The sequence below is a fragment of the Labeo rohita genome, chromosome 5, assembly GCF_022985175.1.
Source record: "Labeo rohita strain BAU-BD-2019 chromosome 5, IGBB_LRoh.1.0, whole genome shotgun sequence".
In the NCBI taxonomy this organism is placed as follows: domain Eukaryota; kingdom Metazoa; phylum Chordata; class Actinopteri; order Cypriniformes; family Cyprinidae; genus Labeo; species Labeo rohita.
In genome coordinates this window covers 41,806,017-41,827,488 of record NC_066873.1, presented here as the reverse complement: position 1 = coordinate 41,827,488, position 21,472 = coordinate 41,806,017, and the positions used below count along the sequence as shown (strand labels likewise).

The following is a 21,472-nucleotide window of genomic DNA, read 5'->3' as shown; positions in this document are numbered from 1 at the left end:
GGTGTCCAAAGCGTCACTGTATTTACTAGAAGAACATGTAAAAAAAAAGCATTGTTGTGCAATAGATGAATCACTTGTAGATTCATTTCAAGGACTCACCTGACTTCACTGTGAAGCTGCTGTCTGACTTTGGAACTTTCTTCCAATCAATGGTGCACAGGCCACTGCAGCCAGTTGGGACCCACTCCACTACGTACCCTCCGCTCGCATTGGCATTAGGCTCCCAGGAGAGGTCAAATGATCCATTTGTGCCGAGCAGCTCAGATACAGACAGCTGGGAATCTACAGGAAAGGAAAATCGCATTGACAACACATGGAGTTTAACACTAGTATGAATTAGCTGACTTGTTGTTCATTACAGCTATCAATGGATTAAAACAGTTAATTGCGATATAGCAATGCAACTAAAAAACAAACAAAAAAAATGTAATAACTTAATTAATAGCTATTTAGATATTTTAATTTAATTCATAAATAAAATGGCCATTAAGAAGGCCTTTCTTGGATTATTTTTTATTGTATTTCCATTATCTACTGTTAAATGGCAAAATACTGTTTAAGAAACTTTTCGTTTTGAATATTCTGACCAATCAGAAATCATACAGAACAAAGTGAAACAGATTCAGTGGCAAAATAGGTATGTGAATTTTTTTAATGCCAATGACACACATTTATTTAAACTTTAAAATGCATTAACTTTAGTTGCCCTGTTTTTGGTAATAAATAGGTTCTTAATAATAGTTTACATAAAAATGTGTGATTATATTGAATATATAATGTTATACACAAAATATATATAATATAAAAATATTAAAATAAATTTAAATGTATTAATTTATAATGTGATTTTTTAAATTATTAATACAAACAACAATAAATAACAATATATATATATATATATACACACCCCATACGTGTGTGTGTGTGTGTGTGTGTGTGTGTGTGTGTGTGTGTGTGTGTGTGTGTGTGTATATATATATATATATATATATATATATATATATATATATATAATAGTATAACAAATACATTAAAACGACTTAAGTATATTAGTAAGTAAATATATATAATACAAATATATTAAATTAAATTTAAATATATTCATTTATAGTGTGTGAGATTTTTAATTACTAACAATAACAATACATAACACACAATACACACACATATACATATACATATAAATAAATACACCGCATATATGCGTGTATATATATATATATATATATATATATATATAAATACATACATTAAAACTACTTAGAAGTATATTGGTTTATAAATATTTTAATAAAGCATCTAAAAAACTTAATATAAATAAAAAATAATATAATATAATATAATACAATATAATATAATATAATACATTATAACGTAATATAATGTCAAACGTGATGCACAAAACAACATTTTAATAGTCTGGTAGCTGAGGAAGGAAATGTTCCAGGCTCCCTGTACCTGCTCTGTATGCTGGTGTGGTCACAGTGGAAGGCTGAGAGAGACCAGCTGGGTTTCGCGCTGCCACGGCAACGGTGATGTCAGTGCTGTTGTTAAGGATGATGGGATAGCTAAAGTTCCCAGGAGGAAGAGAAACCGGTGTCCACCTGTCTTCCTCCACTGAGCTCTGAGAAACCTCATAGCCGTTTAATGCACCGTGACTTTTTCTCACAGACAGAGGCTGAATGAAACGAGGCATATAAGAACAACGTTACTCAGTTTTAAGGCAATCGGTTGCATTTCATATCCTCAATGATGGCAAAGCTGTTCTTACTTTCCAAAATACACGTCCTGTGTTACTGCTGTCCATCCAGACCCAGACATCAGGAGCATCAGGACCTGAAAATATACTTTGTTACACATCTATATAAAGTTAATATATGATAAACATTAAAATAAGACGAAATTATGTAGAACACAAGCTTAGTGACATGGAGTATTTGCGCTGATCACCAGACCACAGTTTTGATTAAACTGCAAATATCTGAGCTGTCATATGTCGTATGACTAATTTAAATTTATTGGTTAATTTTTTACATTTATTGTTTAATTGTTATTTTAACCACTTACGGTCCATTTTAGTGTGGATCCTGAAGGGAGTGCTTTCATCCCCCCACTTCCAGAAACCATGCTTAGAGCCGCAGCGTACAGTCACAGTGTAGTCCACATCTGGCCACAAATTCTCCAGCATCACAGAAGTTAAACCTGGACCACTGTAATTACGCTACAGACACAGACAGAGAATATCAGCTAATCTGCTAAGAAATTAGCAGCCAGTTTAAAATATTACATAATAGCTGCCCAACATGCAATAGCTTATATGATGATTTTGAAGGGTTAGACTTTTTTGTGATGAATGGTAAGAGTTCTAATGGTAAACATCATCTATCTATCTGTCTATCTGTCTATCTATCTATCTATCTATCCCTATACAAAAAGTTAAAGAATTTCCCAAAAAAATAAAAATATATTGAAAAACTATTTTCAATCAAACTTAGATTGATTGAGTGAGTGAGTGATTTCCAAACTGCATTTTTTCCATTTAAATTTTTCTGGATTCTGTTTTTTCATTTGAATTTTTCTGGACTCCACTGTAATGGTTAAAATTATTAAAATGCACGTGCATAATTAGGACAGAGGGAAAGATTTGACTGAGTGAATAAAATTTACAAAGCTACTGTATTACTTTAGCCAGCTTTTATTGTGCTTTTATTGCAGCCAAGAGTCATGCATTCTTCTTTCTTGATTTGTTATGATCAATTAATTTCCTCAAGATCTTAACCAAAAAAAAAAGCAGTTTTCTATTGATTCAAATATGAAAAATTGTAGACACTGTTAATTTAATGATAATTCCATTAGAACATTAATGGGATTCTTGGATTAGTAGTAAACATCTTTCAATTTGTAATTTGATAAAAATATATACTTTCACAGGAAAAACATAAGAAAAAAATCCATTAATATCATTTTAAAAGTTAAAATGTTTTCCCCAAATGCAGTTTTATTTTTTTCCATTTAAAATTGTTCTGGATTCTGTTTTTCCATTTAAATTTTTCTGGACTTCATTGTAATGATCAAAATAAATTTTAGCAATCAGAACAGAAATCATAAAACATATACAACTTAGCAACAATTTTTAAAAAGTTTAATTAAAATAAAATCTTTAGGGCCCTATTTTTCTTACATTATGTTCAATTTTTACCACATTCTGTGTTTTTGGGGTTTTAATTTTTCTAAATTTGTGCTTCATTTTCTGAAGCCATAAAATAGATCAATGTAAAGACAGAAAAACAGAAATGCAAGTTATTTTTCAACTGTATGTACACAATTGGGACAGAGTGAATAAAATGTACATAGTTATCGTATTACTTAAACCAAATTTATATTGCTTTTATTGAAGTTCTTGAGGTTTTTTTGAGGGCAAGAATGATGCATTTTTCTTTTCTTGATTTGTCATGATCACTTAAATTCCTCAAGATCTTGACAAAAAAAGCCATTTCTTAAGTACTGTAAATGTCAGTAAAATGTTAGAAGTTTCATTTTTGGGTGATCTCTTTAACTCCAAGACCACACCAAAAACAAACAGCGTTCTGGGAGCTGAAAGTTGAGCAGTGAACTTACTGTGCTGGAAAGTTCATGGGCGAAGAGCTGCAGCTGGCAAACCATCTCCAGCTTTTTATACGCCGCCACAGACCAGCTCCACTGCAGTGTGGCGCTCCACGCCTTGACTTCAACCGCTGTTACATTCGCTGGAGCCAACAGATGTACTGGAAGACAGACCAAAAAAAAAAAAAAAAAATCATGAGAATATTAAGACACAGTCACTCTGACTGTTTATACTGTAGATACTCAATGAAGTGGAAGACGTATTGAAAATGCGGTACCGCGGTCAGCGAGTCGGGCCGAATCAGTAAGCTGAATTGTTCCAAGAGGATTTCGAGCCACCAGAGTCCAGTTCTCCTCCCAGACCTTCGAGGTACACCGTGTCTTTCCTTCTAAACATTCCCTGCAGATAGAAATATGGCTTATAATATCCAGATGTTCATTAATTTAGACAAGAAACTTAATGATAATTCCATCAGAACAGTAATAGGATTCTTGGATTAGCATTAAACATAAATATGAAGCAGCGGAATGTTTTCAACATTGACAATAATTGAAAATGTTTCTACTGAAGACTGGAGTAATGATACTGAAAATTCAGCTTTACATCACAAGAATAAATTAAAAATACATTTACTTTTGTACTTCTTAAAATACATTCTAAAAATACACTAAAAATAAATAAATATCTAATATTAACATCTTCAGATTCACTATATTTTATATTGTTATTGTTTTTTTATTTTATAGAAAACACATACAAACATTTTAAAGATTATATCATGTATTTATATATATATATATATATATATATATATATATATATATATATGATAGTATTTATGTTGATATAATCTTACCACAAGTTACTGTATAATAATTACATTAGAACAATTATGGAATTCTTGGATAATATATAAAATATACATTACATTACACATGTATCCTTTTCCATCTCATTTAATGTGGTTCGGGATCTTTTTATGTACCGAGGACATTACGGTACAAAGAGCCAAATGGGCTAGCTTGTGCGGTCAGTGGTTTTTGCGTAGTGTGTTTCTTGCCTTCCATTAAGGGTGTAGTTAGTGCGGCTGTGCTTAATTCTCAAGTGAGTGTCTCGTCCTTTCTTCCAAGAACATTCTGCGGATGCCAGGTCCCGAGTCTCGCAGACCAAGCCCTCATCGCCCGGCGGATCTACAGCAATTACATACAACAAAGCCACATGCAAGTCGCTCTTTAACACTGCACAGCAATCATCTAGTGCCAGGCATTATGCTAAAAATGAACACTCAAATTTTCTTGCTTTCTGAAGTTGCATGTGTATTCCACTGTGCTGGATTGAAGTTTATAGAGCTTATATATCACAATACTTCAGGAACTGCTTTTAAAGACAAATACCTAGCCACTTTCATTCATAAATTAAATTTTTCCCAAATTATTACTATATACAGTTGAGGTCAAAAGAATCTCAAATGTCAGAATCTGCAAAATGTTAATTATTTTACCAAAATAAGAAGAATCATACAAAGTGCATCTTATTGTTTATTTAGTACTGACCTGAATAAGATATTTCACATTAAAAACGTTCTCACATTTAAAACGCTCACTGATGCTTTAGAAGGAAAAACGATGCATTAAGTGAAAACTTCTTGAATTTGAAGATCAGGATAAATTTAACTTATTTAGTCTTCTGGGGAACATGTAAGTATCTTCTGTAGCTTTTGAAGGGCAGTACTAAATAAAGAATATACAATATTTAGGCAAAATAGGAAAAATGTACACATCCTCATTCCATTCAAAAGTTTACACCCCCGGCTCTTAATGCATCGTTTTTCCTTGTGAAGCATCAGTGAGTGTTTGAACCTTCTGTAATAGTTGCATATGAGTCCCTCAGTTGTCCTCAGTGTGAAAAGAAGGATCTCAAAATCATACAGTCATTTTTGGAAAGGGTTCAAATACACAAAAATGCTGGAAAACCAAAAAAATCTGTGGGACCTGAAGGACTTTTCTAAAGAAGAGCGAGCAGTTTTGACTGTTCAGGACAAACAAGGGACTCATTAACAACTATCACTAAAGAAAAAAACATAGCTGTGGATTATTCAGGCAACAACACAGTATTAAGAATCAAGTGTATGTAAACTTTTGAAAAGGGTCATTTTTATAAATTCAACTATTATTTTTCTCTTGTGGACTATATGTAAACATATTTTATGTGAAATATCTTATTCAGGTTAGTACTAACAAAAAAAAAAAAAAAAACTCTCTTATTTTGGTAAAATAATTAATATTTTGCAAATTCTGCAAGGTGAAAAAAACATTTTTCAAAATCTTTCCGGCCCCCAAACTTTTGAACAGTAGTGTATGTACCTTTATTAAATCTAGAATATTTCTATATATTATGATTAAACTCACAGCCGACAAACACCACCGCTCCCGTGAGGATCAACAATTGGGAACTGCAGACCACGTTGGTGCCTGTGTTGCCAGATGGTGGCTGGTTGGTTACGGTGATTGCATACGTTCTCCTGCTCAGTCGTGTGGCGCTCATCTCTTGACCCCTGTACACTATATCTTTAAAATCCTGCTTCTCCTTAACAATACAGCAGAAGCTCATGTTACTGCCCACAGGAACCACCTTATCTTGGGGAAACATGTTAGACTCAGACCTCTCAGGAATATCCGACCCTAGAGACAAAAGAATGAGATTTCATACGTTTGGTTTAAATAACAACTTTAATTTTTAAAGTGAAAATGTTTTCTAGTGCATCCAAAGAAACAGATTATGTCCTTCCCAGGCATAGTTTTCAAAACATGAATTCCACACGTAAAAAGAAAACTACATAGTACGGAATTAGATCGCTGCCATTATAATCAAAGGATGTGTCTGCATCTAAAGGCCAGTTCCTATTTTTATCACATTGCACAGCTACTCCAGCAACTTCATTTCCCTGTCTGTCTGAATTAAAGGGTTTTAAATCCCATATTTATGAACTGATTAACAAATAAAACTCATGGCATAAATTTAAATGACTTCTGACTGTCATAACAGAGGCATAATGGGATAAAGACAGGATTCCATTGCTTTGGATGCTAAAATAAGCTCCCAAAACAAGGGCCACAAAATGCTATGTTTGTTTGTGGGCTGGTTTTGAAAAAGGTTCCAGGACCAGCACCATTTTGGAAGTGTTTTGAGTACCTGGAATGGTCTCAAGGGGGCTCCACTGGCTGAACGACTGCTGGTTTCGTGCTCTGATGCGCACAGAATGAGAAGTGCACTCCAAGGGTAACGGTGAATGCCAGGTCCAACTATGCAGTCCTGTTACAGGATCTGCTTTAACTGCCACCGTCTCCTACAAATAAAAAAAAAAAAAAAAGAGAATACGCATTTAAGCATCTGGGATTGGATTTTATCTAGAGTGACTTTGCACTCACACACTATCAGTTCATGCATTCTCTGGAATCAAACTTTGGTGTTGTAAGTGCCATGCTCTACATTATGAAAACCACATAACTGTACAGATCCTTCACATCTTACAGTCAGCATTCGCAACCTAACTTACTTGGATGTCAATGCTTAGTAACAAGTGCACATTGAAACTTAAAGGATTAAAACCATCTGAATTTGACTGGTAAAAGTGGAGTCAGAACAGTGTTGAAGTAAAAATCCCTTTTATATTTATTTTTTGTTAAATAAGAGAATTACAATTTTCTCATCCCCTTGTCATCCAAGATGTTCATGTCTTTCTGTCTTCAGTCGTGAAGAAATTATGGTTTTTGAGGAAGGCATTTCAGGATTTTTCTCCATATAAAAGACTTCATTGATGCCCCAATTTTGAACTTCCAAAATTTAGTTTAAATGCAGCTTCAAAGGGCTCTAAACGATCCCAGCCGAGGAAGAAGGGTCTTATCTAGCGAAACGATCTGTCATTTTTTTTGGAAAATAAACATTTGTATACTTTTTAAGCACAAAAGCTTGTGTAGCACAGGCTCTGGGATGCGCGTTCTTGAACGATTCGTGATGAACAAACAACTCAAACCCAAAAACTTGTCAGATAAGAGGTGAGGTGAGCTAATCAAAGACTAAAGACCCAGCTAAACAATGAATGAATCTTTTCTGTTTCTTATAGCATTATTGTTTTGTCTTGTTTGTAGTGTGATCAACGTTTGTGTAAGCAGTAGATGTGTTAAGGAAGTTACACATAACATTTTAATTATATTTTGCTAAAATGAACTAAATGATTTGAAAAAAAAAATAGTTCATTTTGCTGAAGGAGACTCAAAGGTTCGAGTCGGTAAAAAGATCCGAACTCCCCATAACTACTACGGAACACGTCTAAGTTCATTGTCTGAGTACTCTGGCTAAAAAAGGTATATATAAATCTTATTTTCAACTTCAGAATCGTCCAACATTGTTGTACCTTTTTGTTTGTAAACAGCATTTGACTTACTTGCACTTTGTTAGTCTTTGCACGTTTGCTTTGTAAACACTGGGTCTGTAGTTTTGTGTGACCTTTCGACATGATTCAATAGTACGTAGTGTCATGAACGCGCATCCCAGAGCCTGTGCTACACAAGCTTTTGTGCTTAAAAATTATAAAAAATTTTGTTTTTTAAAAAAAATGACAGATCGTTTCGCTAGATAAGACCCTTCTTCCTTAGCTGGAATTGTTTAGAGCCCTTTGAAGCTGCATTTAAACTACATTTTGGAAGTTCAAAATCGGGGTACCAATGAAGTCCATTATATGGAGAAAAACCGTGAAATGCTTTCCTCAAAAACCACAATTTCTTTACGACTAAAGACAGAAAGACATAAACATCTTGGATGACAAGGGGGTGAATAAATTATTAGTAAATTGTTGTTCTGGAAGTGGACTTCTCCTTTAAGTAGACAGTTTTGTACTTTACTCTTTTGGTCCAATTTTCAAATACTTTGTTGCTTCAAATCAAGGTTTGCTGTAAATGTTGTGATCACAAATGTTAATTTTGCAGATGAATGTGAGTTTGCAGTGGATTGTGGGTGATCTGCTCCCTTTTGAGGAGGCTTTTTAATCAGGATGTGGGAAATGAAACCCAAATTTGCTCTCCAGAGCATCTGAAAATATCCGTAAATGCTTCTTTTTTAAGAATTGTCATTAGCTATTATCGCCGGAAACTCTATTGCATTAAATAGCATTAAGACTCAGTGTAAAATATTGGAGAATATTTGACTAAAAAACAACGACTAAACAGCTTTATTTGGGCTCTCGGTTCACATTATTTACCTACCAGCGCAGATAAAGAGTCTTTTCATAAGCAGAGCATGTTATTACTTTTAATGAAAGATTTGGAATAACATGCACTGATGAATTGTAAACAAAGAAATCCATATTGATTTCATGATGACTTATGAATATTCTGCATCAAATACATCTTAGCTCTATCGACAGTCTGTGGCATTTTGTCGATTACCACAGGAAGTCATTCCAACTCGTCCCTCAGTTAAAAGGGAACTGTAATGCAATTACAATAAAAGGCCAGCAGACATTATTTTCTGTGGTAATCAACATGTTGTCGACAAGAGTTGCATTTAACCCTAACAATTGCTGGAAGGGCTGAGACGCAATAATAAATCATCTCAATAAGAAAAGGAGCTTTTGCAATATGGAAAAACTAACACTGCCCAATAAATGACTGTTAATGTTATCATAACATGTATGTCTGAGCTCTTTAATCACAGTCGGTGACTCATGCGAGACAGAAAAACGGTGAGCGGGGAAACTGGTTTCAGTGTATTTGCATTTAATCTCTTGTTATTGAACTGAGGGTGGAACCGGATTGCAGTAGGATGTTCCTAAATGATTCCCACCATTCAGTGCTTTATGGCACACATTCAAATGCATATTTCAACACCAGATAACTACAACACAGATTAACAGTTGAAATGACATGGTGAGGTGCAGAGGTGTAAGAGCACTTACATTCAGCACCACATTCATGAGCTCGGTGTGGAAAATCTCCAGGTCAAAAAGTGATGATTCACTCTGCCATGTCAAAGAAAGAGTCTGTGCACGTAAATCAGGAATTGGGATTAAACCACGAGGCACAGGAAGTTCACCCACACCTGTAACATTACAAAGAGAGAAGGAGACAAGAGTATTCATGTATTAAATCCTGACATATACTTGAAATTAATTAGACCAGCCATACAGTGTGCGAAATTCTATCTATAATGATGCTTGGTGGTCAGACGATGCAAGGTTTCAGAGGAAATAAAAAGTTTGATGAACAGCTACTTTCAGTACATATGCAATACTGTTAAAAAAATCTAAACAAATTAATACTTTTATTCAGCAAGGATGCACTAAAATTGATTAAAAATGACAGTAAAGACAATCTTATAAAAGATTTCTTCTTTAAAAAAAATGTTTTATGAACTGATCAAAGAAATAAGTAACCATTTTTAACATTGATACAAAAATGTATCTTGAGCAGCAAATCTGCATTATAGAATGATTTCTGAAGGATCATGTGACACTGAAGACTGGAGTAATGATGCTAAAAATTCAGCTTTGCATCACAGAAATAAATTACATTTTAAAATATATTCAATTCAAATGGAAAATTAGTTGATTTAAACTGCACTTATTTCATTAAATCTCACCAATCCCAAATGTTTGAATGGAATAAAATGTATTAATACATTTAATTGTGGGTGTTAAAACCACTCCAACACCAACATTAAAACAGAGTTACGACACGTTTCATTAACGTCACATAATCCAAGTTAAACCTGAGGTGACTCATGTCTTGATCAACCTTGATGACACTCACCGTTCTGTCCAAGGGAGCGTTTGACCCCGAGGCCCAGCAACAGAGCCAGAGCCACCCAGCCCTGCATACTGACTGAACTGGAACCGCTTACAGAAAAAGCAGAATACGCTCGAGACCTGGAGAACAGAACTTACACCTAGAACAAAACACAAAAACATGAGATTAAACATGCAAATCAGATTTATGTAAATTCTGATTTAAGTAATCTGGACACAAAAATCAATAACGGCTTGCATGAATGTAACAACATTATCGTGGTCACATGTGGATATGAAACGATAAAGGTCTTCTGGGCGAAAAGTGTCGATTTTTTAAATATTCTAACATAAAAGGTCTTTAAAGTTGTGTTTTGGGCCATTACGCTTTGACACAGCATCTGTCAAATTAACTAAAACCAAAAACACAATATGGCTTAATCCCTTCATCAAGTCTGTTTTCGCTGAGCTTTCAAAGCGAAGTGTGCACTTTGTTCAGGCAATCAGCTCGTGATCCGATGTTTTCTGCACCTCAAAACTCAGTTCACAGTGAATGCAGTGAACTTATTTATTGCATGTGCTGTGAGTTTAGCGCATGTTTGGGAACGCAACGGCCACCAGTTATGCATTACTTTTGCGTTTTTTAGATTTGTAGTGAGATTGAAGTTGGAGTTTTCCCGTCAAAATAAAATCTTAAAAGTGTAGTATGAATTGCTGATAACTAGCAGTTTAAATGGGTAACATGACTGCAGTCCATATTTAAAACATCTCTTTAAAGTGTAGAAATTAGAAAAGAAGTATTGTAATTTCCCTGCTGTACTGTAAAGCAAAAATAATATACCTATGAAATATTCATTTTCATTTCACAGTGCAATTATTTTACAATTCATGGCTATTACTGTCATAAGAATAACAATAATACATAAAAATAAAATATTATTATTTTCTAATTAGTTTGGCTTCTAAAACACCAGTGTGAATGTAATTTAGACTGAGACAGTATAACACAAATAAAGAGAGGACTGAGTTCCCATTAAAGACTTTTTTCTTAGTTAAGAACATGGGTTGGAGCTCTTAATTTTGAACTCTCAAAGTGTGTTAGAACAATTTACTTTTAAATGTAAAAAAAAAAATAAAAATAAAACTTTTTCCAAGTCTTCATTTGTCTTGTATTTTTTCTCAATTTCTTTTTTTCACTAAAAATTGACACAAACGTTTAGCGTACATCTCACAAAAACATTCCGGGGGTCAAATTTCACTCCAAAACCCAAAGACATAAATAGTAAATTAGTGCATAAAGATAACAAAGCCTGTTTACAGGACCATTATGCTCTTTTCGGACCATTAACACATTTATTCTCCCAAATTCTCTGTACCATGATCCGTCTTAAATTTAGATATTTTCTTCCTTATCCTCTAAATTTACAGGAATATAATCATACAGCTTGAATTAATGTATGTTTTATGTAAGGTGCAATGAGCAGTTTCTGTGAAACACTTTGCATACAGCTGATACCTTTTTCTTTTAAACATTTGTGCAATTTAACAATGCACTCTTGGAAATATATTTATTGACATTTCAATATCTCTGGAATATCCATATAATATCTTAAAAATAAGGATACCAAAAAAAGTTGGTTAAAAACCAAAATCCAAAAAGATATTAAGCTGACCTTAAATGAGAGTCATTATTCTGTCTTTCTTTGAAAAAAAGTGTAACAACAAAACAAACAAACAAAAAAAGAAATTCACACTTTGAGCCAGGGAAGTTCATTTGACATGCAATGACTTGCTTGCCTGATCGTAAACCTTTTTTTTCCAGTTATATTCCTCTGACCTTTTCCTCTTTAGTAATGTTTCTCTGTCAACAGCCTTTATACAAATCTCCCGCTTGCTCACTCCCTCTCGTCCCTGTCATGAGCATAACCACCCCTACAAAATTGTCTTTTCAGATGTTGATTTATAAACACTTATTATCACACAATTATCAAAAGCGCTTCTCACAAATCGCTTACTGCACCTTACCTTACCGCTACATCCGGTTTCCTATTATTCCCTGAAAAACCAGAATTTCCAGTCCTCACCTGTTTTTTCAACCTTAAATCAGAAGCAAAACAACTAACTGAGATTTATGTCATGACATGCGCTGCAAAATTATACTGCTATTCCGGGACAGTCATTAAGATGATTTAGATCCTACCCATCTGTCACCACTTAAACTGTCTCCATTTAAACAAAGTCACAATTTAAACAAAGACTAGTAAAGTATGGTGTGCTGCAAGGATCTGTCTTAGGCCCTCTGCTATTTTCAACATACATGCAGCCCATTAAAAATATTTTCAGAAAATGAAAATGTTTCATGCTCATTTCACTAAGGCCAGATAAAATTTCTAAATTATTTAAGTTAACGGATTGTGTTAAAGATATAAATGCATGGATGACAATTGTTTTCTATTAAATTCTGGATAAGAGATATTACTTATTAGACCAAAAACCAGTACATTGACGCTGTTAGAATACAATTTGCAACTAGAAGTATGTACTGTTACTTTTTCTTCTACAGTAAACAATCTAGGTGTTTTATTATGCAACCACATGTAAACCATGAATTTACAAGTTACAAAACTAGCCTTCTTCTATCTTAAAAATACTGCCAAGCTACAGAACATGTTATCTGTTCCTGATGCAGAAAAGCTAGTTCATGCATTCATGACCTCTAGAATGGATTATTGTAATGCACTACAGGATGACTGTCCCACATCCTCAATAATCAAGCTACAGTTAGTCTAGGTCAAGACCAGGTCAAGAAAATATGGTCATATCACCTCAATTTTATCATCTCTAAATAGGCAACGTTCCGCATTGACTACAAAGTATTACAGCTTTCTTGTAAGCCAGAAAAATAGTTTAGCTTCATTGTATTTACCAGATGTTTTATCAAGCTGCAAACACACTTTTTAAGGTCACAAAACTCTCACAAAACTTTAAAACATGTGGTTTTAAAACTCTAGCTTAACCTTTCTGACGATCTTCAGGGCTCAGACACACTCTCCCATTTTAAATCCAGATTCAAGATGCATCTCTTTAACCAAACATTCACGTACAGGAATGCTACTCATAACCTTCTGATATAGTTATATCCGATCAAATGGACGATGCACATCTTTTGTTTGAAATGTTATGTACAGCAGCTACAGCATGCGGGTTGCCAAATTGAGGAAACGCCAAAGGAACAAGTGCAATTGACAATAAAAGGCTATGAGCCTTACACTGAAAATCGATTAGTTCATTTATCCAAGTTTCAATATACCTCTGGTCTAGGCTGGCTAGATTCTGTGATCTCTGACCCAGTTCATTTGCTGGCTTCCATGAAATATGCTGTGTTTTTCACCAGCTGGCAACCCGGGATATCGAAATACTATTGGGTATGAAGAAACATTCAAAGCTGCTTCACAGGTCATTAATATGTATCGCTAAAAGCACTTTACAAATAAATATAAATCAAATTGAATTTAGGAATGCAAATCTGATCAAACAAGCCCTTTCTTTTGTAGATATGTTTTTAGGTGTTAGCTTGATAGTTCATTTGATAAGTTATCTGATCAACCAAAATAACATAGAGGACTGAGGCAGAGAAAGTGTGGCACAATGTTGGTTCGCATCATGAGCATCTTATCAGCGCAGGACATTCCAAAGTGAACTCACAAGGGCGCAAATACAGAATCACATTCCTATGAAAGATTAAATTAGCACAAAGCTGCAGCTCCTACTGAATCAAGGGCGTAAAAAAGAAAAACATGAAAACAGAAACTAAATAACTAGATTTTTTGACCTTTTTACAATGCAAGACATTGTGGTTGGCAGGGCTTTGTGCACTGCTTTTGTGCAATCAAGGTCTAAGGTCTTCTGAGCGGCTTTTAGCAAAATTCTATGTGGTTTCTATGAAGTTACTTACTGGTTGCACTACACCACATTTATGAGAAAACATATGTCTTTTGCACTAATGTTGTGTGACTAGTTACACACCAAAATTTAATACTTAACAGGTTTCAGCAAGAACCGCTGAATACTAGTCTAACAGATCCAACAATCCACACCAGTCAAAGTAGTTTTTTTTAGAAAATAATAAGCAAAATGGATCATGTACAGGCATAGTAGCAGCTCTTATGATAGATCTGGGCTTGGGTACTGATGCCAAATGCAAGTTTAAACAAGCCTTCAAACACAGTCCCTCCCGTAAGCGAATCCCCAAACACCACCTCATACTGAAACTGAAGCCATTCCACTTTTCCAGTAAACTGAAGCCTGAAAAAAATATTGTATTCAGAAAAAGAAACTGTTTAAAAGCCAAGCAAGAAGAAGAAAAGAAAATAAATATTTTAAGAAAAACAGCAAATTTTGTCTATGCAAAAAAAGACCTGTTTCCAACAGAATAACCCATAAACATATTTAGTGGTGATATCTGATTTAGCAAACATCATCACTTTTGCTCAAATTGTGAGCAAAAACGTAAGCAAACCCCTAAATCAAAAAAATTATTTACCTTCAGCAACTCCACCACTTTTCTAAACAATAGAGCCAATGCATATCTAAAGACCAGAATATTATAGAGAAAGCAACCACCCAGAATACTCTAGCATTGTGCAGGTGAGGTTTGCACATGCAAGCACTCACATTTTCTTCAGAAAATATAAAAAATCTTGTTCTGTGGATAAAAAAAACGACTAATTGATTAGTATTTTCTCACATATTTTTAAAGCTGCAGTCCATAACTTTAGTAACGATACTAAATCAATTTTTGAGCAAGTACATAACCAGCCAGTGTTCAAACTATCTCCTTACCTTAGACTGATTCACAATAATGTTTTGAATTTAAATGGTACTGGTAGGTTTTTGCGGGAAATGCAAACATGCCACAGTTTGTCTTTGTGTCGTTGCGTCACGTCTGTAAACACAAAGTAGGAGTCCCAGAATAGTAGGCTATATCGCATATGAGGATCCTGCATGTGGCGGATCATTTATAACCTTTCATAACCTTAAATGTGCTTCTGATGACGGATACGTGGGATTACACAAGATTTGTATTTCAAAGAGAACCAGTTCTAAGGAACTTTAATTTGCTTTTTGGGTCAAAACAACAATTTCTTTATATAAAATTTCGAATGGTATGACAATTAGAGATTAGACTGTACAGAAATTTAAATCTAATGGTAATGCACGCTATATACACGTTGATACTGTTAACATAAAAAATTTGGGAACAATATAACAACAATAATAATTTGCATGGTTAGATGTGACGATCTAAGCGACCGTTAGATTTAATCAACATTGGTAGCGTGATTTATTGTAAAGCTTTTTTTTCCCTCAGTTGGTCAGAACAAAAGTGGCAGATATATTACTTGTTCAGATTACAATATCTGGTAAAAATTCTTATTTGGGTCATACTTCCAAGATACAAAATCAGTGAATATGTCAGGGCTCTACGCTTGCTTTTCTTTTTAGGAGCATTTTTAAAAAATTTTAAATATTAAATTATTTAAATAATTGAAAAGACACTTTATAAATAAAACTAAAACTGCCAGTAGGTTGTGGCAAGTCACTGATTTAATTACTGATTCATATTATTCATTTGATTCATTTAAAGAGCTAATGAAGTGCGGTGACTAAACAGCCACACATAAACTCAAAACATTAGATTGATCTGCACTGAGGAGCCATGCCAATGCACAACCCACGTAAAGAAGATAATTCCACAAATAGCTGCAATTGCAGGTTTCAAAGAAAGATGGTGAAAAAGAGACAAAACTTATGGACTTCAGCTTTAAATTTGGCACTTTCAATGAATGCACTGTAAAACTCTGAAACAGTCATGAAAGGGATAGTTCACTCAAAAATGAAAGTTCTGTCTTTAATTACTCACCCTCATGTCATTCCAAATACATAAGACCTTTGTTAATTTTCGGAACACATATTAAGATATTTTTGATGAAATCCATGAGCTTTGTGGCTCTGCGCAGACAGCAACATAACAGACACGTTCAAGGCACAGAAAGGTAGTATGACATAGTTAAAATAGTCCATGTGACATCAGTGGTTCAATCGTTGAGATATATATTTGAATGCCAAAATATTATTTATTATGTAAACCTGGTTTTGTACTTCCCTCGCATTCCAACATCCACATAAACTGTTTGGCATAATATCATGGCAGTACATTGATAACGATTAAACAGTGTGATTTTTCCATATGTTTGGCTGACTGTATTTTATTATAATAATGGAAAGGCTGCATTGTCAAGTTAGCAATGCTTAACTGTGTGTGTGTGTGTGTGTGTGTGGTGCAATCACTTGATTTTTTTCCTTCTAACAGGGCAAACGACTCCTTCAGTCATACAGATAATCAAAACTGTAAACAGTTTGCTTTTATTTGTGTTCATTCACAATAAAACAAATCTTCGTGCTTTTGTAAAATAAAGAAAAACTGGAAGTCACTTTCAGCCGTCTTCCCTTCGTGCAGCACAAAAATGAACCAGAACTCTGCATACTAGCTACTTGTTGCACAGTTTTTTCTTTAGTTCTGTTGATTAAGTAAATTCATTCATTCATTATATATTTCTGCACTTGCAAAAGTGCTGCAGGTGCATGATGTGATCATGTGAATCCTCAGGTTGTGTTGTTTGCTTTTTGCGCATGTAAAATTAATCCCTGGAAAACAAATTTCAGTATTTTTGACAGCTTTCTAAAATAATTAAATTCTAATTTAAAACAATCTTGTCAGTTAACGGTTAAGAATCAGTTAAGGAGCGTTGGCTGTTGGTTAGGAAAAATAACCGAACTGAACATCCCTAACATGGACTATTTTAACAATGTCCTTAACTACCTTTCTGGGCCTTGAATGTGTCAGCTGTGTTGCTGTCTACGCAGGGTCCAAAAGCTTTTGGATTTCATCAAAAATATCTTAATTTATGTTCCGAAGATGAACAAAGGTCTTACGGGCTTTGGAACAACATTGAGGATGAGTAATTAATTACAGAATTTTCATTTTTGGGTGAACTCTCTCTTTAACACAACCCATCAGTCAATTCCAGGGAAACAAAAAGTGGTTTTCCATATAAATATCCTTTGTGAACAGGATTCTCAATATTGACTTTATATCAGATTAGGGAACCATGCGCCTAACGGTAAAACAAACCATCACATATGTTTGCAAACCTTGTTTGCGGTTTTGTGTGAGAGCTCACAATGGTGTTGCTGACAGATCTCTTTAATACTCCACTGGCTGGAACTGCCAGAGGGCAAAGAACAGGAAAACAGATATTGAATTTTTTTTTTTAACGAAAAAAAGGGCTGGAAAACAATACCACTTCACCTAGAAACCCCAGGCTCACTGCCAGCTCATTTCCTTGCATCACCAACATAAAGTCATGATTGGAAGGAATCTGAGATAAAACATGTTTACAGTCTCTGAAAGGTTACCACATTTCTCATAGATTCATCATATCATTCTAATCATCCAAATATAACAGCCCACTCATGCTCAAACCTCAGCAGAGTGCTGGAATTCAGTGTTTGCATTGGCAGCAACCGTGGGTCTTCCGTGAAGTGTGAAACTTCAGTGTACAGTGTACAATGGGAACGTTGTATCAAATGTTTGGACAGTTGGCAGTACGTACATACAAGCTATATGCTTCTCACATTTTTTAGTTAAACTACAGTCAAGCTACCATTACAAAAAACAGTTATTAAGGATGTAAAAAAGTTATTAGTAAATTGATGATGTTGATGCTTATGCGTCACAAAAATAGCAAAAAGTCAAGATTTTTAATGTTTTTTAAAGAAGTATCTTCTGCTTTCCAAGCCTGCATTTATTTGATCCATAGTAAAGCAAAAACAGTAAAATAAAATTTTGCAATATTTTTACTATTTAAAATAACTGTTTTCTATTGGAATACATTGTAAAACTTAATTTATTCCTGTGATTTCAAAGCTGAATTTTCAGCATCATTACTCCAGTCACATGATCCTTCAGAAATCATTCTAATATTCTTATTTGCTGCTCAAAAAACATTTATTATTATTATGTTGAAAAGATGCTGAGAAGAATTTTTTCAGGTTTCTTTGATGAATAGAAAGTTCTAAAGAACAGGATTTGTCTGAAATAGAAATCTTTTGTAACATTATAAATATCTTCGTCACATCTGATCAATTTCAAGCATTCCTGCTAAATAAATTATTAATTTTTATAATTTCTTTACCAAAAAAAAAGATGTGTGCATATATATATATATATAGACTCCAAAAAGAAGAAGAGACTTCTTTAAAAACATAGAAATCTTACTAAATTATAATAATATAACTAAAAATAAATAGACTACAACAAATACAACAAAAACACTAGAATTCAATTAAACACTGGTTGTGCTATCAAAAAAATAAAAATAAGTATAACCATTCTGTGTCTGATTTAAAGTTGGTGGGAAAAGTTTTTTTTTCTGTTGTTTTCACAATATTTTACCATGAAAGCTATAATAGAATTCTTATGTGGAATCATTATTTACATGTACTTTTTCTGAGCTATGAACACACTCAAATGCCTTTCTTTCCCACCCAACATATTTACACACGCTGAGAACAATGACAGTCTGTCCCGAACAGTGCACTGTAATGGCTTCCTTCCTCCCATTTCGCACAAAACTACACAACTGAATGAGTCTTAATGATACGTAAGATTCCTAAACTTCCAGACAGAGAGGGAGAAATAGTCTCAGTTCAAAGATTACACTTGAGACAAAATTACAAAATCTAAATAAGGAAGACCAGTGTTGTTATTGTTAGTTAAAACTATGAATATATATATATATATATATATATATATAAAAACAAAAACGAAAAGAAAAAACACATAAAATATCTATAAATAGTATATAAATAATATTAAATTAACACGAAGGATGACCAAAATTCTGTGGGTCACCTTAAACACATCATCAAGTATATATGATTATAATAAACATCCCTAAACACCCAACTCAATTGTGACACAGAGACTCAACAAATCTTGGACACTCTCAGACATCACATTAGGGACAGTCCACCAGAAAATGAAATCCTGTCATCATTTACTCATTCACATATTGTTCCAAAAATGTAGGACTCAAAGATGTTTGGCATGATGACTGTTTCAGTCATCATTCATTTATCACTTTAAAGAAACTCAAGTAAATGTTGACTGAGGCTGTCAGCCGATAACATTCTGCCTAACATCTCAATCTTCCTGAGTAAACGATGACAGAATATTTAGGTCTGGAGGCCAAGACCACAAGATCAAGACTCCACTTCTGCTAATTATGGACTGGTGGTTCAGTTCAAAGGATCTCACATGTACAAAATTGTTGTGTAATAACTTACTCACTGATTCATAGAGTCAACATAAGCAAGGGTAATAGATGTATCATTAGCAGAAATTGTCTTGTAATTGTTGACAGAATAAATCCTTCTATGGCAACAAAGCTACCAAACCACATTAGACTAATATATATCCTTTAAAAAGTGAGTCTCACTTTACATGAGCTAGTAAAAAGCACAATGGTACTGCCATGCACCATGATATTGGAGTACAAGCAATTATTCAGTATCATGGTGTTGCCATTTGACACCATCACTGTACTAAAGAACACCACAGTATTTTTTTTAGGAATGGTGAATTGATAATTTAATGGAAATGCTTAAAATACAATTGCTATTGTATTTATTTCACATTTACTGGGTAACTTGGACAACTTGGAAAAGGTATTCTGGGTTAAAATATAAACTACCAACGCGTCAAATATTAGCTGACAATAAATTATTTACCAAAACAGCACAGAAACGAAAACATATTTTTAATACGTTCCGTACATATGTATATGTACAGCTAAGTTAACGTTACATATTAGGTATACGCGTCGAGAATAAAAAAAAAAATAGCACATTAAAACGTATAAATTTCCTTTAATTCACCTCATATGGTTTGAAAAGTAAGAAAACGTGAAAAAAAAAATGGCCTGGTCCAGTATTACAACGACATTTACACTAACGAATCTTATAAATAACGTTACGTTATGAATTTCACCGCGAAACATGTTGATAAGTCAAATGGATTTCATTGATAACTCGACATATTCACAAAACAAAAACAGAAACGTCACGAGTCGATACAGATAAACAGGGAAAATTTCTGACGTTAAAAAAAACCAAACATGTTCCCAGACTCTTACCTTGGTGTTTTAGTAGCCTTATGTCTTCGAAATCACACAGTTATATCCATTAAATGAGCTATCCGGTGTGTTTGGTTTAATGGCAGCACATGGCCTTCCAGACGGATGCCTAAACTGGGAGAACCGAACCGGATTCCCAGAATCTCTCCTGAATTGGATTGTAGCGTTTCAACTAACCGTTCATTATGCGACAAAAACTGTATTTCCTCTAGGGGGCGATTGTCGGCTCAAGGCCGCATCCTGCGCATTGAAATCTCAGCATGTTTTTGTCTTATTAAAATCGTTTGTATGCTAGTGAATATAATCGTTTAAACGATTAATGTGATGGTATTTAATACCTGGAACATAACTGGAAATTCGCCTGAGTAATTTTGGCAAAATTATTAAAAAACAAACACCATTTTCGGTAATCACAATCATTGTGATTAGTTCACCCTGACCAGCGTTGAGAAAAGTAACAGGGACCATGTGACATGGTTAGCCGTGTGATTCTTTAGCAGGAGGGTGGACAATAATTTATACACAAATAACGCTACTGAGAAACTTTAGTAGCCGCTGAGTTGAAAATACACAGTGAAGAGGTAAAACTAAAATAATTTTATTATGCCTCCTCAATGCCTGACCAATCAGAAGCAACGTTCTGATCGCTAAGCCACGCCCACGCGGCCCCTATTTCAGCGGTGGTGCAGTTGTACCGGTTTCTTTTTCTATGGATTTATTCAACTAGGCTGCCGGACGGAGGGGATTCGGAGATGGGACGGGCCACGGGACAGAGCGTGGGCGGATTCGTGACGTGGGAGAAGAACCACTGAGCCAACACCAAAATTA

General features: G+C 34.3%; 1 protein-coding gene across 1 annotated transcript in view; it reads right to left on the bottom strand.

Annotated features, from left to right (window-relative positions):
• Nucleotides 1-20,786, bottom strand: part of lifra (LIF receptor subunit alpha a) — a 29,759-nt gene extending 8,973 nt beyond the window's left edge. The window contains exons 1-12 of the mRNA XM_051109645.1: nt 20,645-20,786; nt 10,411-10,546; nt 9,558-9,700; nt 6,797-6,950; nt 6,013-6,285; nt 4,665-4,794; nt 3,882-4,003; nt 3,619-3,764; nt 2,068-2,221; nt 1,772-1,836; nt 1,459-1,678; nt 100-282 (exon numbers count right to left, since the gene is read on the bottom strand). Coding sequence (XP_050965602.1) covers nt 100-282; nt 1,459-1,678; nt 1,772-1,836; nt 2,068-2,221; nt 3,619-3,764; nt 3,882-4,003; nt 4,665-4,794; nt 6,013-6,285; nt 6,797-6,950; nt 9,558-9,700; nt 10,411-10,477 — 1,657 coding nt within the window. The 5' untranslated portion in view covers nt 10,478-10,546; nt 20,645-20,786. The remainder of the gene's footprint in view (nt 1-99; nt 283-1,458; nt 1,679-1,771; nt 1,837-2,067; nt 2,222-3,618; nt 3,765-3,881; nt 4,004-4,664; nt 4,795-6,012; nt 6,286-6,796; nt 6,951-9,557; nt 9,701-10,410; nt 10,547-20,644) is intronic.
• Nucleotides 20,787-21,472: the final 686 nt, after the last annotated feature.